The 23163-nt window shown below is 35.0% G+C and overlaps 1 protein-coding gene across 2 annotated transcripts; it reads left to right on the top strand.

The window, feature by feature from the left end:
* Positions 1-3: 3 nt before the first annotated feature.
* GABPA (GA binding protein transcription factor subunit alpha) lies at positions 4-22569 on the top strand. Of its 2 annotated transcripts, none has more exons than XM_063305462.1 (10): positions 4-156; positions 2997-3097; positions 4291-4435; positions 5682-5766; positions 6285-6530; positions 8448-8642; positions 10618-10674; positions 13867-14007; positions 15288-15480; positions 19953-22569. In XM_063305462.1, exons 2-10 carry the CDS (start codon positions 3021-3023, stop codon positions 20179-20181), a joined length of 1368 nt encoding a protein of 455 aa, XP_063161532.1. In that variant the 5' UTR covers positions 4-156; positions 2997-3020; the 3' UTR covers positions 20182-22569. The 2 variants fall into 2 exon arrangements, with proteins under 2 accessions (XP_063161532.1, XP_063161533.1); XM_063305463.1 differs by lacking the exon at positions 4-156 and adding an exon at positions 621-812.
* The last annotated feature ends 594 nt before the right edge of the window (positions 22570-23163 follow it).

Below are 23163 nucleotides of genomic sequence, written 5' to 3'. Positions count from 1 at the left end.
CAGGGTCCCCCCCTTCCCCGCCAGGACTGTCAGGGAAAATAGAAGCTTCTTGGTTGGACCGTCGTAGCTGCCACGGCGGAGAAGGGAAAGGAGCGGTGCTGCTCCACTCGCAGTGGGGCTGGTTTGTTTTTGTGACGGAGACTGAGGTGGCGGCGGGTGAGTTTTCAAGCGCGAACTCCGGGGCGCGCGGCTCGGAGGAAAGCGAGCGGGAGGGGGAAGAGGAAAGCGCCTCGCGCTGTATCCGGGCGGGAGGGGGGTCTCGTGGCCTCCTCGCTTCTTGTGTTTTGTTTCCGTTTCTGCCCCGCGCGGCGCGAGTCTCATTTCCGTTTCGAGTTCAAACAACAAGGAGGCGCCGCCGCGGGCGACGGAGGAAGGCCTGGATCGAGGGAATGGTTTTCCCTTGGCGCCTCTTCGTCCTGGCAAGATTTTGCCTCTTTTCTCGAATCATGGGGCGGGAAGGTTCCCTGCGTCCCCTTCGTCTCCTCTTTTGGCCATTGGAAAACGAGATCTCGGGAGTCCAGGCGAAAGTCAAGTCCCTCTGGCAGGCGCCTTCCTTTTCTTCACTTAGGGATGGGTTGATTTTTTTTTTTCCTGACAACGTCGTGTCTCGGAGATGGAGCCTGACAACAAATTTCACAACTAATTCGGCAGCCCCTTTCTCTCCCATAATTTTAAACACGTTCTCGCTATCTCCGTGTTTGAAACGCTCTGCACCGGCTTCGGTGTTTCGCAGTTCTTTCTTAGTCTGTCGTAGACTTGTCGGCTCATCTTAGTCACATTCAACTGCTACAGCCGTATATCTGTCAAAATCGGTATGGAATTATTTCAGACTAAGGAACTTTAGAGGCTGTCATGACTTCATGTGGATACGCGTAGTTGATAACAAAAGTTACTTTATAAGTAACCTGACAAGTATATCAACACTATACTGGCTGTTTAAAGTGTAGTAAGGCTTGTTGCAATGAAGTAACACTATGAAAATGGGAGAACTAGGGATAAAAGAAACATGTAATTCTTATGGCAAAAAGGGGGTTATATTGTTCAGGATATAATCTATATTTTTCTGTTTCTTGTAATATGTTTTGGAGACAAGGAGCATGCAGCATTTCTTCATTACAGTTGCTACTTATCTTGTAATTTTGATGATGCACCCTAGAAATAAACTACTCTCTTGTTCATGGAATTTCTTAGTGGATGTGCATGTAGGGTTCATCTTTTATACAAGACCTCAATTTGATAAAGGACCAAGAATATCAGAGAACTGGTCTGGAAGCAATTATCATTACTTTTATTTCTCTTAGCAAATACCAGGTATAGCAGGATATAGATGGAGAGGGGGCAAAATGTTTAAGAATGTCAGGCCTTGAGTTTGATGCTCTTTCACTATTTCTTGATCAGTCAGGACTACAATAATTACCCCAGATTAATTCTTCATTATAAAGAACAAAGTAACTTCCCTTTGTTTTTATTTAAAAATGTTTAACTTTTCAGACCCAAAGCTTCCAATCTCATTAGGCTCCCAAGAGCATCTTCCAGGTGTCAGTAGTGAGACAATGCCAGCCCCATGGCTTAAAATGGTTGAGTTCTAATGACAGACAGATCATAAACTAGCCAGTTACATTTTAGCAGGCATGTTAGGTACATCCAGAAAGTTTGATTATTTTATGGTTCACTATATTTTGTGAACCTCTTGGTTGATTCAGTAGATCATGGCTAAATTAATATTCTTACCACTGCTTATGAACACAGCTAATGATGCTCAAAGGAAAACTGGATAACATGGAAGGAGAAAAAGCTCTGGTGTTGGGTCTTAAATTTATAATTATTTTAAAGATTAACTCAGCTGTACATTATTTGGTAGCCTAATTATAAAGTTCCCTAGTGATATCTGGTGGAATTCCCCAAATGCCTAGTCTTGTTTTTCTTCTCTGCCTTTGCTGTACAGTCTAATGGTATATCTGCTGCTATGTAGCCTAGAATTCTTGGAAATTATTTTTTTCCATTTTCTGGGAGGCAAAGCTGGATATTTTGAAACAGAAAGTAGTATAGTATCACACACATTTTAAAAAATCCCAAACTGTAGGACTAGAGCATTTACAACACGAAGGCAATAAGTTACTTTGGGGGTAGGGTGGACCTTGTCTGCCATTCCTTAGAGCAGCCATGCCTTTTCCAGGCTGGCTTGGCCACCCTCCAAAGCTGCCCTGAGATCCGAGGAAAAGGTGCATTTGGTTTAAAGAGCTGCATACTTGCAGACAGATGCTGTGTTTGTATCCCTCAGTGTTCTAAAGCACCATTTTGTCTTTGAGTCTGAAGTTCTGGACAGCCCTATGTTTTCAAAATGTGTATTTTAATTGGCAAATATAAGCAGATTAAAGGTAACTCTTATAAGTTGTAAAATTCTAATTCATATGTTGTATGGATTACTTGGAATTGAGTAAATATAATATATGCTGCATATCTCAGAAATTGATGGGAAAAAGATGGAAAACAAAATAAGTTTAGTATAAGGAATGGTTAGGCAACACTGGAGGTTTGCAACAAATTGAGATTACAAGATTTCTAGAAGATCCAGTATTATCTCCTTAAAAATAATCCAGAGTATATGAGGTTATTAAGATATTGTGTATCTAAACAATTTTAACACAGAAGTAACACAGATTTCTGTTTACTGTATAAGTAATTTCAGGCCTGTGCAGCGCTTCAGGTTTGAAAGGTAAAAAAGGTACTTAGAAGTACTTGAGTGTATTTATTTAGCACCCATCAACAACAACTTAAAGCAGCATTTTTACATTTAATGGAATACTAGAATTATTATCAACCATTATTGCTTCATAGTAGCACTCAACAAAATATATTCCTAATATGCATTCTTTATGCTACACTACAATACTGTATATCTTTTGTCAGAGTGTATAAAATAGTAAAAATATATGTTACATGACATTTTAATTTTAACATTATGTATGGACTGTTTGCTGTGTTTCAATTTGCAGGCTATCTCCTGAAATATTTCAACCATGACTAAAAGAGAAGCAGAAGAACTAATAGAAATAGAAATTGATGGAACTGAGAAACAAGAGTGCACTGAAGAAAGGTATATAGAAGAACTCCATAGGACCCTATACATGATTATTTTTTATAGTTGCCTTTCTGATTAATAAAAGAAAGTTAAAATAAATTCCAGCTGAACACTCCTGTTCATTTAAGTTCTATGGAAGTAATTTTTTGCTTGGCTGTACTCTAAGAATGTAACTATCTGAGATTTCTTTGATGAAGGAGAGATAGAAAGCATCATAAATTTGTTATTAGGAATGGTCAAGGAACATTTGAGGCTTGCAACAAATTGAAGCAACAAATGTTTCTTCTACCTCACCCCTTGTTACTTTTGAGTATCATAAAAATTAAATGGTTTATAAAATTGAAATAAAATAAAAACACCCTACAAGCAGTATTTTCTTTAAAGGCAGAGTATGTATTTCTATTAAGATGACAAAATAAGTAATAAAAAAATATTTAACTGATAGGGAAAAGATAAACACCCTCTATAGTTGTCAGTACAGAGTTTTCATTGAGTTGACTTGATTTTAGATTCCAGTTCAAATACTAGTCAAGAATTTCGTGGATTAGTATTGGCTAATCAACAGCTGGCACATTTTGATTTTTGCAATTGATATAAATCTGCTTGTATCTTAGAATTCACTTATTCCTTCTCATGTGTCTTTTTGCTGTAGAGCTGTTGCTTTAATCACATCCTTGTCCTTCATCTTGAAGATTCCTTATGGGGAGGGGAGCAGAAACAACAGAAAACATTTGAGGATCTCATGCTAAATCCCTGAGTGATTTGCAAAAAGACTATACCTTTCCCAAATTATAATCATAAAATTCCAAAATCATGGGGTTAACTAGAAATGCACTTTTATATGAAGAAGCTCCATTCAGGTCTGATACTCGAAAAAGAAATTGCTGTTGTTATCATTCTTTAATCCTTTTGCCTCACACTTAGTTTAGTGGATTTCAGAATTCAGTTAAAAAAATAAATAGTTCCATTAAACAAATATCCATCTGTGACCTTCACGTCATCAGTCATTTAATATTTGGAAATGACATTGATTTGGTTATTTACATATGAATAATCTACCTGTGCTTCTAGTTGAGATGATATTCAATATTATTGTACTATTTAAAAATGGTCAAATCAGGTTTAGGCCAACAAATTAAAAAAAATCTATTCTAGAAACAATTTTTATTTAAAATACAGTAGAATTTTTTTTTAATTCTTCATTTCAGTATTGTTGAACAGACTTACACTACTGCAGAATTTGTAAGTCAGGCTATTGATATCAATGAACCAGTTGGAAACCTAAAGAAACTGCTGGAACCAAGACTTCAGTGTTTTTTGGAAGCACATGAAATCTGTCTGCAAGATATACAGGTATAAGCACAAATCAGTATGGTTAAAATTCGTTAAATAATCATTTTAAGAGCCAGTTTGATTTAGTAGTAAAAGTGCTGGATTAAAAACTGAGAGACGAAGTTCTAGTCCATTAGGCACAGATGCCAAGTAGGTGATCCTGGACTGGTCACCCTCTCTCAGCCCAACTCCTCTTACATAGTTGTGTGGAAAATAGGAGGAGGGAACAATATGTACACTGTCTTGAGGTGTTTTTTTTTTAAGTGGGATATAAATCTAAATACTGAGTAAAGTTATTCTGATCTCTCTATGTTTTTGGTAGATATTTTGTTCTTAGATACATTATTACTTGCATTAAGTTGGAATAATTTGTTATTTCACGAAAGGATATAGACAGTCAAGCATCGATTCATGCACACTTCTGTTATACAATGCAACAGTTTTTTTCAACCATGCTGTTTATGTTTCGCCTCTGTGATATCTGATACATTTATCAAACCAGTTGCTACCTTTTATTGTATGAGTTTTTGAATAACTTAAGGGAAAGTAAAAAAAAAAAGTATTTATTTAGGAATACAGAATATAAGGTCAGAGATATATGAGAAATCTAAAATACTGTGGCAAGTAATCTAGCCTATTTTAAATGTGAAATGCTAAAGTTTATGGAATATAGTATTGCATGTAGATGAAAGTTCTGGCTTTGATATTGGAAACAGATTGTTCTCTGATGCAAAATGAATTCCTGTTTGCTTACGAATAAATCAGAAGAAAAGGATAGAATTTTGATTTACTCAGATGAAACACATGTTTTTGTGTATGTAAGTGAGGGGAACAGTTGTTTTTTTTAACTGAAAACACAGGAATATCTAGACACCTGTATGGAGGATAAGTAGTACTGTGCAGCATAAATGCTAACTATTTTCAACAAACGTCCAGAACAAAGGTTATTGTATCCTGGGGGGGAAAAAAAACTGTATTTTTATCTGAAACAATTTTGACATGTCAAACAATTATATTCACTATGACTCTTTGCAGTATTATCATATAATATAGTGGTGTGTATGTATGTGTACAAATACATGCATACATACCTTCATACATCTTTAAAAGAATACTTGATAGCTTTGTTATTTGTGTTTGGGAAATAATGGTTTCACATGCTTATTGAAAAGTCAGTACCTCTTTATAACTTGATAAGAAATGATGTTCATGTTGATTATTATTAATTCTGACTTCTTGATTTTCTGAATCTCCTTTCATTATCAAGCTGGATCCAGACCGTAGTCTGTTTGATCAAGGAGTCAAAACAGATGGAACTGTGCAGCTTAGTGTTCAAGTAATATCGAGGCAAGGTAAACCATTAAGGATTATCTAATCAAGAAGAGGTTTTCAATCTAAAATGATGCAAATAGAAAGACAAGGGGGTGAAGAAAGAAGAAAGAAGTGGTATCAGTTCTTAATAATTCCTAATTTCCATAATGGGGAGCTGAGATAGCTGTGGGCAGCTTATGAAGGAATCATGGGGCATCAATACTTCCTCTCTCACTTGTTTCCCCTTCACTTCTTTCTTGGGAGATATACTATAACTTTGAAAAGACTGTGAAATAAAATCATTTGCTAATTAGTTCATAGAAGAATATTATGGTTTTTTTAAAAAAAATGAATCTTACCATTGTGGAGAATAAATGCTTATAACTTTTTTTAACATACGATTTTTTAAAAATCAGAACTGCATTTGTAGAGGCAATTTTAGTAACCATCCTGTTTGTTATGTTATATTGAATTGGAATATTAAGTTATAGATACTGTACTTTAATTTTTTGTAAATACTATTTTTGTATGCTCATTCACTTTCCTTTTCTGTACATAGGAATGGACCCAAAGTTAAACATCCTTGAAATTGTAAAGCCAGTTGAAACAGTTGAGGTAGTGATTGATCCAGATGCCCATCATACTGAAACTGAAGCACACCTTGTTGAAGAAACTCAAGTAATAACACTAGATGGAACTAAGCATATTACTACCATATCTGATGAAACATCTGAACAAGTAACCCGATGGGCTGCAGCATTAGAAGGGTACCGTAAAGAACAAGAACGCTTAGGGATACCCTATGGTAAGACATTTTATCATTAAATGACAAGAAACGGGGATGTGTAAAATCCATTATTCTATATATCTCATTTTTCTTAGAACGTGATGATATGGTCATCTGAGTTTAGTAGTTATCCAGAAGTAAGCTTTCTAGAACATGCCATTTTAGGACATGTCTAAAACACCATGAACTACTTTGTGTTGTGGAAAAATTATTTCCATAAAATTAGTCAACCACTCCTGCAAAGTCCAAGTCAGTGCTTTATGCATTTATTTATTAAATTTATATGGCCACCCATCTCACAAGAATTGACTCTGGGCAGTGTACAGCAAAAAATATAAAACAATAAACATGCCAAACACAGTCATACTAAAAAGTTTTTTTAAAAAACCCACAAGAGATCAGATCAGCAAGGGAGCCACCTCAATATCTCACCTGTCCCCTGAGATTCCTAGGCCTGATGACATAGCCAGGTCTTAGGGACTTCCAGAAAATACGTAGGGATAGAGTTGACCTCACTTACTATGGCAGAAGAGTGGAACATTCTGGGGAATGCTGAATTGTTCTGTTTCTGCATGCAACTGTAAAACAAATTATACAGTAGAATATTGTTTTGGTCTTCCCGTTTCATCCACTGCAAGTAGTTCTGTTTAGATTTATGTATTTTGTAGATTACAAAAATATGTTCAATTATAACAAGTTGCCACAAATGGAATCAAACATTCTTTTGTCTATCCAGTTGCTTTCAACAGGCAGGAGTTTTTCTAGCTTATCTGGATATGCAAGAGATTGAATTTGGGACCTGCATATAAAAAATATGCTATGACACCAAACTATATGTATTCTATCAGCTTTAATATCTATTGAAAACATACAGTGCAGCATTTCTCAACCTTTGGACCATGGAGGAACCTTGAAATATTTTTCAGGCCTCAGGGAACCCCTGCACATTCAGGCTCAAATATAGGCCAGAACTTAACAAAACTATTATATTTGTTTATGTGTAGGCCTATATATATACATTAACAGTGTTCTTAAACTAAAAATAAAGAATGAAACTTACCTCTTTAATGTGAGGTTGCCTGAATTTGCAATATTTTTTTAAATAAATCATGATCTCCCAGGGAACCCCTAGTGACCTCTCATGGAACCCTAGGGTTCCATGGAATCCTGGTTGAGAAACCCTGATATACTGATAGCATTAAAAAAAAAAAAGTCTTAAGACATTAGCACATTCCAGCTAATCAGAATAGCTAATACTTAGCTATCAGAATAGCTAATAACACACTTAATCACATGCATCACCTGAGACAACTACATTTTCTATTACATCTTTGGGGTTTATTTACAATCAAAGCTTTCATTTCCTTGGTTGACAAGGCAAAAGGAAAAGAAAGCCTGTGAAGTATACTTTTCATCATACAAAACATACTTTACTGTATTGTCTTCATAAGTATTGGTCTTAAAGAATCTTGGCAAATCATGAATTAAATACTGAGGGTTAAATTTGGTGTTGCACAACCAGGCTTCCATTTGCCCAATAGATCTTCCTCTTTTATTTCCTTGTAGCCCTCACCCAAATTTGTTCCACGTGGTGAGTAGAAGTAGGGCTATATTCCATAGGATAATATGAATACTTTCTTGGACATATATTTTTAATTTATTTTATGTTTATTATGATAACAGTGGGTTAAAAAGTTTTTCTTTTCTAAAACTGATGATTCAGGTGGTGAATTATATAAGAATCTGAAAGAAATTATAGTTTTAATGAATGATGTGTTAGAACTGAGTCTACTAATTCTCATTTGCTTCTGCTCATGACAATATCTTCTGCTGGAATTTTATGATGACTTAATTATTTTTGCAGAATGTACATTATATAGGATATATCATAACAGTTTCAGCTTTTGAAAAAAAGAATACTTTGTATTTTTGTAGATCCAGTACAGTGGTCAACTGACCAGGTACTGCATTGGGTTGTTTGGGTGATGAAGGAATTCAGTATGACGGACATAGACCTCAATACTCTCAGCATTCCGGGAAGAGAATTGTGTAGCCTCAGCCAAGAAGATTTCTTCCAAAGAGTCCCTCGAGGAGAAATCCTTTGGAGCCATCTGGAACTTCTTCGAAAATGTATGTGAGTTTTCTCAGCAAGTGTATTTTTTAAAAGATAAATAAAAAGTTTTACATTGTGGATGTTCTAGTTCTCAAGCAATGTATGCATGAAATGTGAATTTAAATGCTACTTAGCTGTGTGAAATTGTAAGAATTCATTTCTATCCTTTCAGTTTTTTAGCAGAAAAAATTAATCTTAGCATCATTTGAAAGATACTGATACTATAAAGCACTAGAATTATTCTAATATTGTAATTGAAATTTTAGTGCTTATGTTTTTCTATTTAATAAAACAATATTGTGCAATTTTTAAAAGATTTCAGGCTGCCACTTACTAAAAAGTAAGCAGACATTAAATAAAAATAAAATGCATAATATTCTATAATGCTATGGATACTGAATATACCTTATTTATTTGTTTGTTTGTTTATATATTTAACTGGGCTTATAAGCTGCTCCAAGTGAAACTGACTTTAAGCAGCATACAGTATATCCAGCCACCATAAATTGAATTCAGAACGTACAGTAAACATTACAATAAAATAATAGCTACCACAGTTCATAAATTAGCAATATATAGCAGCAGAAGCCTGGGAATCTAATCCATTTACACTCACCAAACACAAAACAATTGCTATTGCAAGAAGGAGTAGATCATACAGTGCCAGCTTCCAAGGCCTGGTAAAAAAGTCATGTTTGCATGGCCATCCCAAAAGCTGGTGTGTGTGTTTGTGTGTGCGCTCTGTATTAGGATATTCAGGCAAATGCTGTTCCACAGAAGAAGGCCAGTGACTGAGAAGGCTTGACTCTGATTCCTAAAGATGGCAGTCCCAAATCAAAGAAACAGTAAGCTAGTCCACCCCAGTAGATTTTATTTGGCAGTCAGATGTTATTGGGAATCCAGCTAATATCCACCTCCTCAAACATGCAAAGCTAAATAAACCCATCTCACCCTCAGTGTTATTCTTAATAAAAACATACCCCATTCATAATGAAACATTTTCAATAGCAGAAGGTAACTAGTGAAAATAACTGGGTATTTAAAGAAAATGTATGAAACAAAATTGCCTTGTAGAATTTATAACATAATGAATATAATAGATATATAAATGAGAAAATATCTTTGTTCACTGCAGTATATTTATAATAGGATGTACAAAATGTTCCATGTACAGAAGAGCTGGTTTCAGGTTATTTGATCCATGCACGGAATGAAATGGCTGCCTTGTCCTTGTATATGGAATAACATGGAGTTTGTTCAGGTAGAAGTGGTGGTGATGGAAGCAGTGAAAAAGCCAAGGGCATTGTTAGGTTGAGGGAGGGAAGGGAAGGCACTGAAAAGATTGGTGGAGATTGACTGGTAGGATAAGCCACTCTGGGACATCAGTAGCAGCTGAAGACAGGGAGGAAAGGCAGTGGGATATTGGGGGATGGGCAGGCCAGTAGTATATGTTATGGTGGGCTATGAGCAGTAATAATGGCTGAGGGAAGATGCCTATAAGATTGAGGGGCAGACAGAGCAGTGGAATATCCTGTGCTGAGACATTGGCTGAGAGGAGGAGTAAAAGTGCTGAAAAATAAGGGTGTTGGCTGGTGGGATATGCGTGCTGGGATATTGCTGGAGGAAATAGGGAAGGGAAAGTTGGGAAGGCAGGCTAGTAGGGTATGCTATTCTGAGAGCTTTAGAGGGGGCAGAGGGAGAAATGCTTCCCAGCCTTGCCCTGTTTGCCTTGCCTAGATTTTTTTGTCTGAAACTCAGAACAATCAAAGCATTTAAGGTTTCAGTTCTGCCAAACCATAGCTCTCTTGAAACAGTTTGGTAGAACATACAGAATGTGATGAATTCTTCTGGCTTCAAACAAACAAAAACTATTTTTGTCCATACCCTCAATTTATAATTCATAAAATTGTTGTATCCTTATTTCTTTCCTTGTTGATCAAACAGTAATAGCATTTTCTTATGGCAAAAATTTGTCTTTATGATCTATTGCAGATGTACTAGCTAGCCAGGAACACTCTGGAGAAATAGCAACAGTTACTATTGATCAGCGTAAGTTGTCATTCTTTGACTTATGAAAGAAAAATATTTTAATCAGAGTCAGACCTTAAATTCTAAAAACAAAAGCAGTTTTCATAAAAGTTAAAGCTGTGATTTAAAGTATCTAAAGTGAAATTAAACTGATTTTTTTTTTTCTGAGAAAAGACTATTCTGCTGGATATGTTCCTATTTTTAAACTTGGGCTAAAATTATGTTACTGCTGAACAGCCAAGTTAATATTTTATTGAAACTCCCCCCCCCCAAAAAAAAAGAGACCCCAGTATAGAGACCCATAATAGTAAAGAATGCTTTCTGTTTAGCTGGGCAGATCTATTTTGGTAAAGTAGTTTTTTAAAGGCTCTGTCACTACAGTTCGTCTCTTTTTCATGGAAGTACATTAGATGTAACTGTTAGCAGATAGGTCTCAGTAAGTAGTAGCACCTTCTCAACTTTATCTTGATTCATTTATTTTACAGTTTTTTATAGCCTGCCTAAATAAAAAGAATCTGGGAGGGTTGTAACACATTAAAAATGATTTTAAAAAGGCTTGGGAAAATAAAATAGTCTTCAGTGATATTCTAAACTGTATAAGGGAAGGAAACTGCCAGGAGAAAAGAGTTCTAAAGTATGTGGTCCCATAGGGAAATACTGTTGTCTCATTCATGTTCTTCTAACTTCAGATAGAAGGAATACTCTTTATTAATCTTCTGAGATGTTCTTACAGCATAGGTTGATTCAATTCTGGTAATGCTATACTGCATAGGGCTTTGTAGGTCATTGCCAACACTTTGTATTGGATCTGGCAGCCTATTGGTAGTGAAGCAATGTCAGGAGATGTGATAGACTGCAGTAGTGGAATTGATGCATCAGTAATCTCACTGCTGTAATCTAGAACAATTGTAGCTTTTGAACTGTCTACAAAGGCTCCCATAGATAGAGAAAATTACAGTAATCTGTCTGAGTGTATATCAGGGCATCAGTTATCAACACCAAATCTCTTTAGCTGATGTTGGGCTGTAACTGATATACCACAAAAGCTGGTCCCCTGGCCACTGCCTCCACTTAATGTTAAAGCAGCAGCCATGAGTCCAGGAGAATCCCAAGTTATTCACCAACTCCTTTGGGGAGTAACTACTACTACTGTCTAGAATAACTATTTGGCCCAGTGTTCCTGGACATTTGCTGATGTGCAGCAACTTGGAGGGATTTAATCTGAGCCTATTTGCCAAATGCAGACCCAACAGCCTCCAAGTACTGGTTCAGGCTTTCCTTCGGTTCACTGGTTTGCCCTTGGGTGGCACAGTACAGCTATTTGTCATCAGCTGACTTGAACTGATGGATGACCTCCCCAAGAAGCTTAATATGGATGTTAATGAATTAACATCTATATTAAGATGGGATATTGTGGGAACTGGGAAAAGCTGAGAGCCCATATTGGAGTAAATATACTATATATTAATATATATAATATACTAGTATATTAGGCCTCCAATTCTGTTACTCCATGAATACAAGCTGAAACCACCCAGTCAGGAGCAGAACCACTGCAAAACAGTGTTTCCAACTCACATTCATTTTAGGTGGTCCAGTAATACATCAGTAATAGATCCAGTAGGACCAAGACCTTCATCCAGATCCTGATGGCCATCATCAAGAACAACCAACTCCATTTTCATTCTATGACAGAGTCTGAATTCTAATTGGCAGATATAGATAATCAATTTTTTCTAGGACTCTGGAACAGAGCCACCATTGTTTTCTCAAGTACTTTCTCCAAAAGTACGGATCCAATTCAAGGTGTTGGTTATTACCTTTAAAGCCCTACATGGCATGGGACCAGGATATCTGAGGGACTGTCTCATCCCTATTACATCGACCCACCCCACCTGGTCATGCAGGGAGGGCATGTTACAGACCCCATCTATAACAGAATTTCATCTAACAGGGTCTCGGAAGCGTGCCTTCTCTGCTGTAGCTCCCGCCCTTTGGAACATCCTTCCCCCAGAGGTCCGACAGGCCCCTTCGCTCCTGGACTTCCGAAAAAGACTAAAGACCTGGTTTTGTCAGCAGGCTTGGAATGGGAGAGGGAATAGTTATACTTGGGGATGGCTAGCACCCTAAGTGATTTTGATGGGCTTGCTACACTCATGGACTGATTAAAATCTCTTGCCACTTAGATTTTACTGTATTCTTATTTTATTGTATTGTTGTACTGAAATGGTTTTAAAATTTTAACTGAATTTTATTGTAAACTGCCCAGAGTCCCCCATGAGGGGGAGATGGGCGGTGAATGAATTTATACATAAATAAATAAAAATAAATTAAAAAATGGAAAGTTGAAGCAAGGTAGAAGTTATCAAAAACCACTGGATTTAAGGAGGACTTCTTCAAGAGGGGGTGCAACATGATTTTCAAAGAAATATTGATAGTTTCCCTGATCTAACAGCTCACACCCCACCTAGCTACCCAAAGGAGCCAAGAAAGGTATGGATATAGGCCACAGTGGCAGAACTCACTCTGAGAGAACCCTGTTTGCTTCCTCAGACACACTAAGTTCAAATGAATCTTGTCTGAGTTTGGGAGTGAAGCAGGTTAGTATTTAGGTGGGACACACCAGGGATTAACAGGACTGTAGGCTGGACTGTGAAGTTGAAAAAAACATCCCCAAAGAAGGGAGTGGCAAATATCTTCATTACTGTTCATAAGAAAAGTGCATGGATATGCCCATAAAATCACCAGGAGTTAAGCTCAACTTGAAGGATTCTTTGTTTATTTGTTTATATTAGATGTCCTCTACGTTCTTACTTAGTTCAGGAGCAAACAGTAGTAACTCCTCATAGAAATGGTAATGCACAAGTTGCATACTGATCAGCATATAAGTATGTATGCAAGGGACAAACAAATCCATTTTGTATTTTCACACAAATGTCTCCATTTAAGTCCCATTTTTAATTTATGTGTAGAGTTCAGGTTACAGGTATAAGGATTAGGAAATAATGCTTCTAATATAAAATATGAGTTATTTTGCTGATCCTTTATATATTCCTTTTCTTTTTTATTAAAGCATGTTAAGGAGAACATTATGCATTGTCCATCAAAAATGTCTAATGTCCTGAGAAGTCTTCTCTGTTATGGTCAGATATTGCAATTTTGTATGTGTTTTGTTATTTGTAACTTTATTGTTTCATGTTTTGTCCTCTGTAGCTGTGCAAATTATTCCAGCTTCAGTTCAGCCTTCTACTCCAACCACCATTAAAGTCATTAATAGTAGTGCAAAGGCAGCAAAAGTACAAAGAGCTCCAAGGATTTCAGGGGAAGATAGAAGCTCACCTGGTAACAGAACAGGTATTTTTTTTTCTAAAAGCAAATGTTTCAATTATTACTCTGAAGAAAGACAATGAGTTTAAAGTTAAAGGGAGAGTACATCACCAAGCATTTGTGGAAAAAAATGTAAAAATGAAGTGTAATTTCTAGAAATATAAAACTATATAAAGACACACACTTTATATTATTGTATTTTAACATTCATATTTGGCTGAGAAACTAGATATTCTCTCCAATAAAGAGAGAGAGCAGGGCTGAGTCGCCGAGTTATTTATTTATTTATTTATTTATTTATGAATTATGATTTTTTTATTTTCAGTGTAGCTTAATGGTTGCCTCCTAGAAAGTGTTGAGTTTGAAATAGTTTCACTTCCATTATTTAATGAAATAATGTGAATGAATCTTTCAGAACTAATGTTTCAATCCTAAGCATGCTTAATCTTATCTCTCACTAAATTTGTTTATATTTTGATGCAAGACTCTTCAAGAATTTTCTTGATACATGTATATCATAGGAAATGTTGGAGAGCCATGTTAATCTATGCTGACAAAAAAATCAGGACTCTGGTAGCACCTTTACCATCTAACAAATTTTATTAAGAGGCATAAGCTTTTGTGAGCTGATTGCTTACAAACAGTACTAAACAGTTTTATTAAGTAATTTTGTAAATTAGGATTAGAATGCAGGACTTCAGAAATAAATAAATTATAGTACAATGTTAGAATTAACTAAAATGTTGAAAAACAAGCTTTTGAATTAAGAAAATATTTAAATTGAGCTAGTTAAGTCTTCTTCAACCTGGCTGGTCTGCAGATATGTGAACATCTACTCCCATGATTTTCAGCAATGGTGGTGCTGGAGAAGTTAGTCCTAATTTGTGGAGCATGCCCAGATTATGGAAGGCTGATATAAATTGTAAAATTATTTAAGCATATTTTATACTTGAGTTCTAACCTGTAGAGTTTTAATGAGCAAAAAGCTTGGTTGCTTCTTCCACATTTTAGTTGATCTTAATAAACTTGATGAAGATTTCCTATTGTTACATTTGTTTCTTCTTTTTATAATAGATTACAGTTAGTTTTTGCTTACCAACTGCTCTTCACTTTGTGACCGCATCACTTAGCAACAGATGCCGGTCCCAATTGTGGTTGGTAAGTGAGGATTACCTGTACACAGTTGCCTAAATTTTCTGTCTTTACTATTTTATTCTATTACTCTGCTGCATATTAGCTTTATAGGAAGATGAAAATATTTTATTTTATTTATATATACATATATATTTGCATATTAATCATAATAGGAAACAATGGTCAGATCCAGTTATGGCAATTCTTGCTTGAGCTTCTGACTGATAAAGATGCCCGAGATTGCATTTCATGGGTTGGTGATGAAGGCGAGTTTAAACTAAATCAACCAGAGCTAGTTGCTCAGAAATGGGGACAACGTAAAAATAAGCCTACAATGAATTATGAAAAACTCAGTCGTGCTTTACGGTAAGTTAAAAACTCTTGATCAATTTTATAGCATTTTTATATTGCTTTTCAGATGAAAGTTCTCCTAGAACAATAGACATATAATCCATAAAATGTTTACAGGCCCTGCCTAGAGGCTTATAATCTAAGTAGCAACATAAAAAAAGAAGAAAAAAGCAACTTGGATTCAGTTTTTAAAATTAAATGACTAATTAACATCAAAACAGTTCAAGCAGAGGAGGAACCTGTTACAGCTGACTTCAGCAGAGCTGATGAAATGCCTTCTCACCCCTTCCTGTATCCAGATATGTTTACATTATTATATGGAAATATAGGTATGCTAATAGATCATATTCTTTTTCTAACAAAGTAGTTGCCAGTTACCAGTTCATTCACAACCTGAGGATTAAGATGTTGAAATCTCAATTGTTTGTCACTGAGGAATGATAGTCAAATATTCAGCAACTCCTAAATAATATGCCAATTGGAATATAAAGACTCTTTGAATTTTCCATGTCACTGAATTTGTAATGAAGTTCTTCGCAAAAATAAAGAAAATTCATATTGAATGCATTTATAGAAAAATGTTTTCAAACATATATACATTTAGAAATGTGTGTTGTGCAAGGATCTTGTGTTAAAATATTATCTAAGTATATTGACAGAGTAATTAAAATAATATATTAGTGTGGATATGAGATTGAGCAGAAATTAGTGAATCTTACGAAATTGACATGTGCTAGAAAACAAAGTTATTCCTTAATAGTAAAATTCAATTTTGCTATCTGTTACTTTACTTTTTAAATTCATTCTATTCACTTATAAGTCACCTCAGTCACAATTGCAAATTTAGGTAACTGTCAGCTAGAAACAAGAAACAGACACCATGCAGACTAAAGCTACTTTTATTAGAACAGCTTTAGTAACAGAATCTTTCAAGTCTTTTTTTTTAAATAAGAATTTTATTAAGTATAAAGCAAAGATAAAAACTACAAAAAAGAAAAAAACTACAAAAAGAAAAAAAAGTGAAGAAACAGAAAATGAAAAAAGATTTTTTAAGAAATCACAAGATGACTTTCAACTTTCAACAACAAGAATATACGGTAATTTCCATAATTAATCCCTTACTCTAGATCTAACCAAAATAATATTATTTCTATAAATCATTCCATAAACACATTATAAAAATCACTAAAGACAATTGCTATTTCCCCTTATATGTAAAGAAAAATAAACATAAAATATATAAACCTCTAAATCAACTCCCTGCCCCCCAAAAAGGAACCCATTTATTTAAATATTTATTTCCTGCCACTATTCTATACACTTCTGGCCACTATAATAAAAGTCAGATTATGAAAACATTTAAATTATCTACTTTTATGCTTAATAATACTATAGCAACCATAACCCTATTAAACCTAAAACCAAACACTTACACCTTATAAATCTTTTTAAAAAGCAAACATTAAATCATTAAAGAAAAATGGAATCATACAAACCTTAATATCAATCCAAATACATAATCTTAATTTATCCTACATCAAAATATACCAGAGTTACTTGTCTCCATCTTATGCCTAAGGCATTTTTCATAATAAAATTAAAATTAAACAGTCCAACTGCCCCACTTAAAAGAAAATCAAATTCCTCAGTTGAGAACCTCCCACACAAAATAGCTTTGTTCTCAAAATAATTCTTCAGGAAAACAGCTTGGACAGTATCTTGCAAGTTAAACTTTTAACTCCTTCTTTACCAAAGTATGTTTGTCGTCTGGCATTTCTTCAGAGAAATCATTCTCCCTGTCAGGAAAAAAATCTTCCTCTTGATAAACTTCTTTGCGTCTCCCCTCAGAGCATCTTCAGCCAGTTGACATATTTTAGCATTGATATTTTCTACAGTATCTTGAATATCTTGCATAAAGGCTTGGTGAGAGTCATAGAAAATCTCTTTGAAATCAGAATGAAACTCTGCAAAGGTTTCCTTAAGGTCATCCATGTTTCAGGCAGTAGATTATGGCACCCTCTAGATACTTAACTAAGGCAGATTGGAGCTAACAAGTTAATAAAAGGCTTGCAAAGTTACTAAATAAAATTGCCAAAGAAAAAAATGTGCTAACCAGCAACTACAGAGAGTGAACCAAAAAATGAAAAGTCAAAGCAGCAAATTCAACCTGTAGGAAAAAGTTAAGTCCTTCAAATTAAATACAAAAATAGTAACGGGAAGATGATTAATTATTCTCAGCCCATCTTAAAATTAAACTGGAAATAAGCCAAAGAGTAAACAGGTTTTTTAAAGTTTATCCAGAAATAACTATAGGCACCAAGAAAATCTGCTTTTTCTTGTAGAAAGCCTTTCTTAGGGTAAGAAAACTTAAAAATATAAATTGTGTGATTTACAAGTGGGCCTTGACCTAATGTCCATCAAGGCTACAAATGCAGGCTGGACATGATGGCTTCCCAGCCTCCCATCGTCTCTTACCAGGTCTTCACTGTTTGCGACTCTCAGGCTGTGAGGCAACATTTTGGAGGACAAAATGGGATAATTCCGAGCTTTTTCTAGACTCACAAAAAAGCTCTGGGCTTCAAGTAAAAGCCTGAGCCCGAAAAAAAAAAAAAAAAAACCCACGTTGTCAGATCTTGTCCGGAGCTCACAGACGAGGCTGTTCAGCCGGCTATGTTCCCCACTGGAAGCCTGTAACAGAATCTTTCAAGTCTGAATATGCTACCTTCATGAGAAGGGAGGGCGGGGGGGTCTGTCTGAAGCATTTTTGCAAATTCCTTTCTTGGGCTGGGCTCAAGTTTATCTGATTCTTGCCTTGATAGCAAATCTTGCCTCTGTCCTTCAAGGCCATCCTCTTTATTCACTTCAGTAGCTTATAAAATATAAATAATTAAGATTAAAATAAAAACAAAGGAAAGACAAATCAAAGAAATAACAGTGAGATTACTAAGACCATGTTGAGGAAACAGCAAAATCAGTTATGCCCTTTAAGAAACATAGATCAAAAAGTACGTCATAAACCATCCTGTCACAGGACCTCCTTAAAAAAAAAAAAAGGTCTTCCAATAACGCCACAGAGTTGGGGCCACGTGAACTTCAGGAGAAACATGGTTCCAGAAGGCAGAGGTGTCCAAAGAGAAATGTATGTGATGGTGCATCCTATTTATAAACCATGTATTCTGTAATGAAGTACTTCTTTCCATCCTCAGTATAATTCCAATTGCTGTAATTGGTGGTTTCAAATTACACTATTATGACAATGGGAAAATATTTTTCCAATATTGTAAAATCCTTTGATATTTCTTTTAACTAAAAAAAGCTTCAAACTTTGTTGCTCATTATGAAGATATTCCAAATATATGGCTTGTTCATTTTAAATATTTATTTACTTGCTTGCTTGCAAATTTGCTTATAGGGTTTACAGGTTGCTCCAATCAGAAACAGTGACTTTCCTCTCACTTAAGACGAAAGCTTTGAAATAGCTTATAGAAATGGCCACATATTTTCAAAAAAGAGTGTTTGGGTTAGATCTACAATTTTTCTTTTTCTTTTTTTCCAACTTAAAATATTTTGTCAAGCTAAACACTTTAAGATGACCTGTTCCTTTTTATTTTCTATCACATTTTTCTACATCCACTGTATCCCAGTTCTCCCAAATGTTCTCCAGTGTATGAACACTGGAGTATTTCACGGTGCCAGTACATATGAAGATACACAGAATTACCATCATGGGCTCTTTGAATATTGCAGTCCCTGCTTTGATGTTGTATCTTTGAACTGCAACAGTATTTAATAATCCCATAGTGATATATGGGTAGTCCTCGACTTATGGCCATTCATTTAGCATTTTGAAGTTATGACGGTGCTGAAGAAAGTGATGTACAATAGTCCTTGCACTTACAACCATTGCAGCATTCCCCACAATCACGTGATCAAAATTCAGGCCCTTGGCAACCAGCAGGTATTTACAATGGTTGCAGCAGCCTGGGGTCATATGATCACCATTTGCAACCTTTCTAACCAGCTTCTGACAAGCAGAATCAATGGGGAACCACATGATTCACTTAACAACTGCCGGAAAAATATTCATAAAATCAGGTGTGGTCATGTGATGGCTCACATTACAGCCACACCGCTTAACAATGAATTTTCTGGTCCGTATTGTGGCCATAAGTCAAGGACTTCCTGTATATCGAATATGCAGGAAATCATAGTTCTGACAGCTATAAAGACTGGCTAAGCTCAAATTTAAATGAAATGGACATTATCTAACATGACATGGGTGAGCTTCTGTTTATGTTTTGTACCACCTGCATCTATGACTACTGTGTAGTCTCTGAATTGGCACAGATTTTGAGGGAACCAAGGAAGAAATGATAATCCATTCTACAGCAATGAACAGGCAAGACTAGATTTCACACATTTTAAAAATGGGCCAGCTTCAGTTACTTTTCATTGTTTTTTTGTTTTATTTTCTTTCCTCAATGAAGGTATTACTACGATGGTGACATGATCTGCAAAGTACAAGGCAAAAGGTTTGTATACAAGTTTGTGTGTGACTTGAAGACTCTCATTGGGTACAGTGCAGCAGAACTGAATCGATTGGTGACAGAGTGTGAACAAAAGAAACTGGCAAAGATGCAGCTACATGGCATTACACAACCAGTCACAGCAGTTGCGTTGGCGACCGCATCTCTGCAAACAGAAAAAGATAACTGAGGACTAGGAACTAAAAGCTTTACAGCATTCTTTTACACTTAGCAGTTTCTGGTTTTAAAATTAGAACTGCATCTATTAATTGGCAATTCAATACGGTGCATGTTTTTTCTACAAAGAACGCTCATAAATTTGGATCTTTTTTCACTTAAAGATGTATTTCATGTATGTTAAGGGCACTCCACAGGCTCTACAATATGAAGACACACTGGTTGTAAAAATAGTTTGGGAATTATAAGGAAATTGAAGATCTGTTGATACTGTGTCATGCTATATCACTGATTTTTTTTTCATAGCTTAAAGTGAAGCATTCACATAGAATAGAACAGTTGGTTTTTTGTTTTTTTTAATTTAGTTCTCTGCACTTCTGTTCTTCAAATATCAGATGCTATGAGATTTCTAAAATTAGAGCAGTTTCTGTTAATCCTCATCATAACTTAAGCATGACAAGTTGTAAGAAAAACACTGATAAAAAAGTGATTTCTTTGGCCCTTAACAAGAAAAATGTAAGGTAACTGCTGAAAAGAGAAATCCAAGTTTAAATCCAACAAGCCAATTATGAGTATTTTGATATGTGTAGATAAATATGTGTATTTGAGGGGAAAATACTTAACTATCTTGAGAAATTTTGTTAAGCTTGATGTCTGGCACAAAAAGGATTTCCACATTTTTATTGTAAGAGATTAAAAACTTGAAATCTGTCTCTCATCCAAAGAATAGATTTGCTTTGTTTAATCTACATTGCAGAGTATATCAGCTGTTCCTGCTTTTATACTTGCACTATAATTGTCTTTCAACTGAAGACTTAAGTTAATCACAGAAAGAAGCCCCTTCCTGTTGAGAAACAGAATTAAAGAATGAAGTGTGACTTCATAGATGGCTGTGTTAAAAATAAAAATAAAAAATATACTTTCTTTAAATTACTTGGTTTCCAAGCTTTGCTTTAATGCTTTGAAAATAAAAGTGTTTATTATCCAGACTGAAAAAGCAATAGTTCTGTAAATTGAAAATATTTTTAAAAATTATACCCAGTTGAAATCCAGAAATGCTGACAATAGTGCACTGTTTGCACCTGTGTTTTTTTATCCTTTTGACTTATAAAGCCTGGAAAACACATTCATGGGTATATTTGTTTTTGTTACTCTCAATTTGTTTGGTATAAATATTATGAATTCAGGCCATTAAAAGTTACGGTTTCACTTAATCAGAAAAAGTAGCCTATTTGAATAGGATCTTTATTCTTTATCAATAAATCACTCAGTTGAGCATCATGCTTCCATAATAAGCAATGATCATACAATATGGCTTAGTTCTAAGAACACTAGTCTACAGTTGTTGTTACTCTAACAGCTCCACTAATTTCCAAGGTATATTTTCACAGTTTTACTTAACTCATTTTCAAGTTACTAAAAAAAAATTACAGAAATATATTGTAGTGCTTAAAGAACATTTTGGGCAAAGAAAGCATGTGATATTCTTGTGGCTTGTTAAATCCATTCACTCTGGTGTTAAGTACAATATTAGCAGAACACAAAATAGCAGTTTAAATTCTATCAGCATTTTATGCTATTTTTCAAACTTTTTTAGAATACTTTTTTCTTCTCCAATCTGTACAATAATTATAAAGAGTTGTCCATTTGAATTGTATATCAAGAATTCATGCTTTTATTTGCTTTATTAAGAGCAAAAAAATATGATAGTGTCACTCTTTCTCTGCCAATATGCGCTTTAGGATTGTTATCGCATAACAAGCAATGTAGCTCAGATTACTTCATGCATATTTACAAGTCTGTTCATTTTGAGTCAGATTAGTCTGATCACAAGTTAGTTAATGCTATGACAGATATTCTCTCAGCTATGCATATAATAGAATAAGCCATAGTAAGGAACATGGCATATGGCCTCTTTTTTATATACATTGGATTTTTTTCATAACTTTAAAATTTCATTGTATTTCTTTTATAAGTTTGCTGCACTTGTAACATTTGTTCCAGTTTATAGTGCTGATGTATGTTAAGCCTTGCTTATAACAGAACCACTGAAAGGAATAAAACAATTTAGAAATATTTTGTTATATTTCTTGTGAGGGACAATCTGTGACTAATTTGAGGTCTTCAGTACAAGGGTATGGATTATTATATGTCAAATGGCATTGTGTGGCTGTGAGAAGAAAAATATAGATGGTATATTCCCAAATTTTTGTAAAATAGAGGGTTTGCATACATTTTTACTCTTCAAGGACATGTGCTCTACAAATTATGTATTTCCTTTTGTGTTGAATGTTTTGGTAATTTTACATGAAACAATTATTTTCTATTTTTACGCTAAAATATTTGTGCATAAAATTGTCAATATAGCAAAGTAAAAAATAAAATAAAATTTTACACAGCAGTTTTGGTTTTATGTCCAAATATTTAATTATTCATAGTTCCTGCTGGTTTGCACTGTAAACGTTCTGGAACCATGTTACTGATTGCTTTAGATCTGTTGTCACAAGAATCATAGCATAACAAAGAGGTTTGAGCCCCTAAACTACATCAGCTGAAGACTAGCACACATCATTTTATTCTGATTGTTTTAATTGGAATCTTTCTTTTAGAGTAATGTTCTGTAAACAAGCAGTACCGCTTACCTTGCTTAGAGCAAGTTGCCAAGACTGAAACTGTACCAAGGAAACTTCCTCACAGATACATGGGTGCGGGGGAGACTGCACATACTTTTAGGATTGCTCTCTAAATGCTATATGTGTATAACATAGATGGAGATTAATAGTAGTTTTTAGAATGCTAGAATACCCTGTGCTACATGACATGTTCATCCAGGATACAGGTCTTTCTGATGGTCGTCATTTCAGTTATGCTTTGTAAGAGGAATATAATATACAACTTTTCTCTTGAAATATGTAAATTCTATTAATAAAACATCTGAATTTGTACAATTATAGTGTACACATTACAATAGCTCATCCTCACTCATGTAGAGATA

This window comes from Candoia aspera, chromosome 5 (genome assembly GCF_035149785.1).
Source record: "Candoia aspera isolate rCanAsp1 chromosome 5, rCanAsp1.hap2, whole genome shotgun sequence".
NCBI classification, from domain to species: domain Eukaryota; kingdom Metazoa; phylum Chordata; class Lepidosauria; order Squamata; family Boidae; genus Candoia; species Candoia aspera.
The sequence above is the reverse complement of the archived record's forward strand: the minus strand, read 5'-3'. Positions and strand labels throughout refer to the sequence as shown.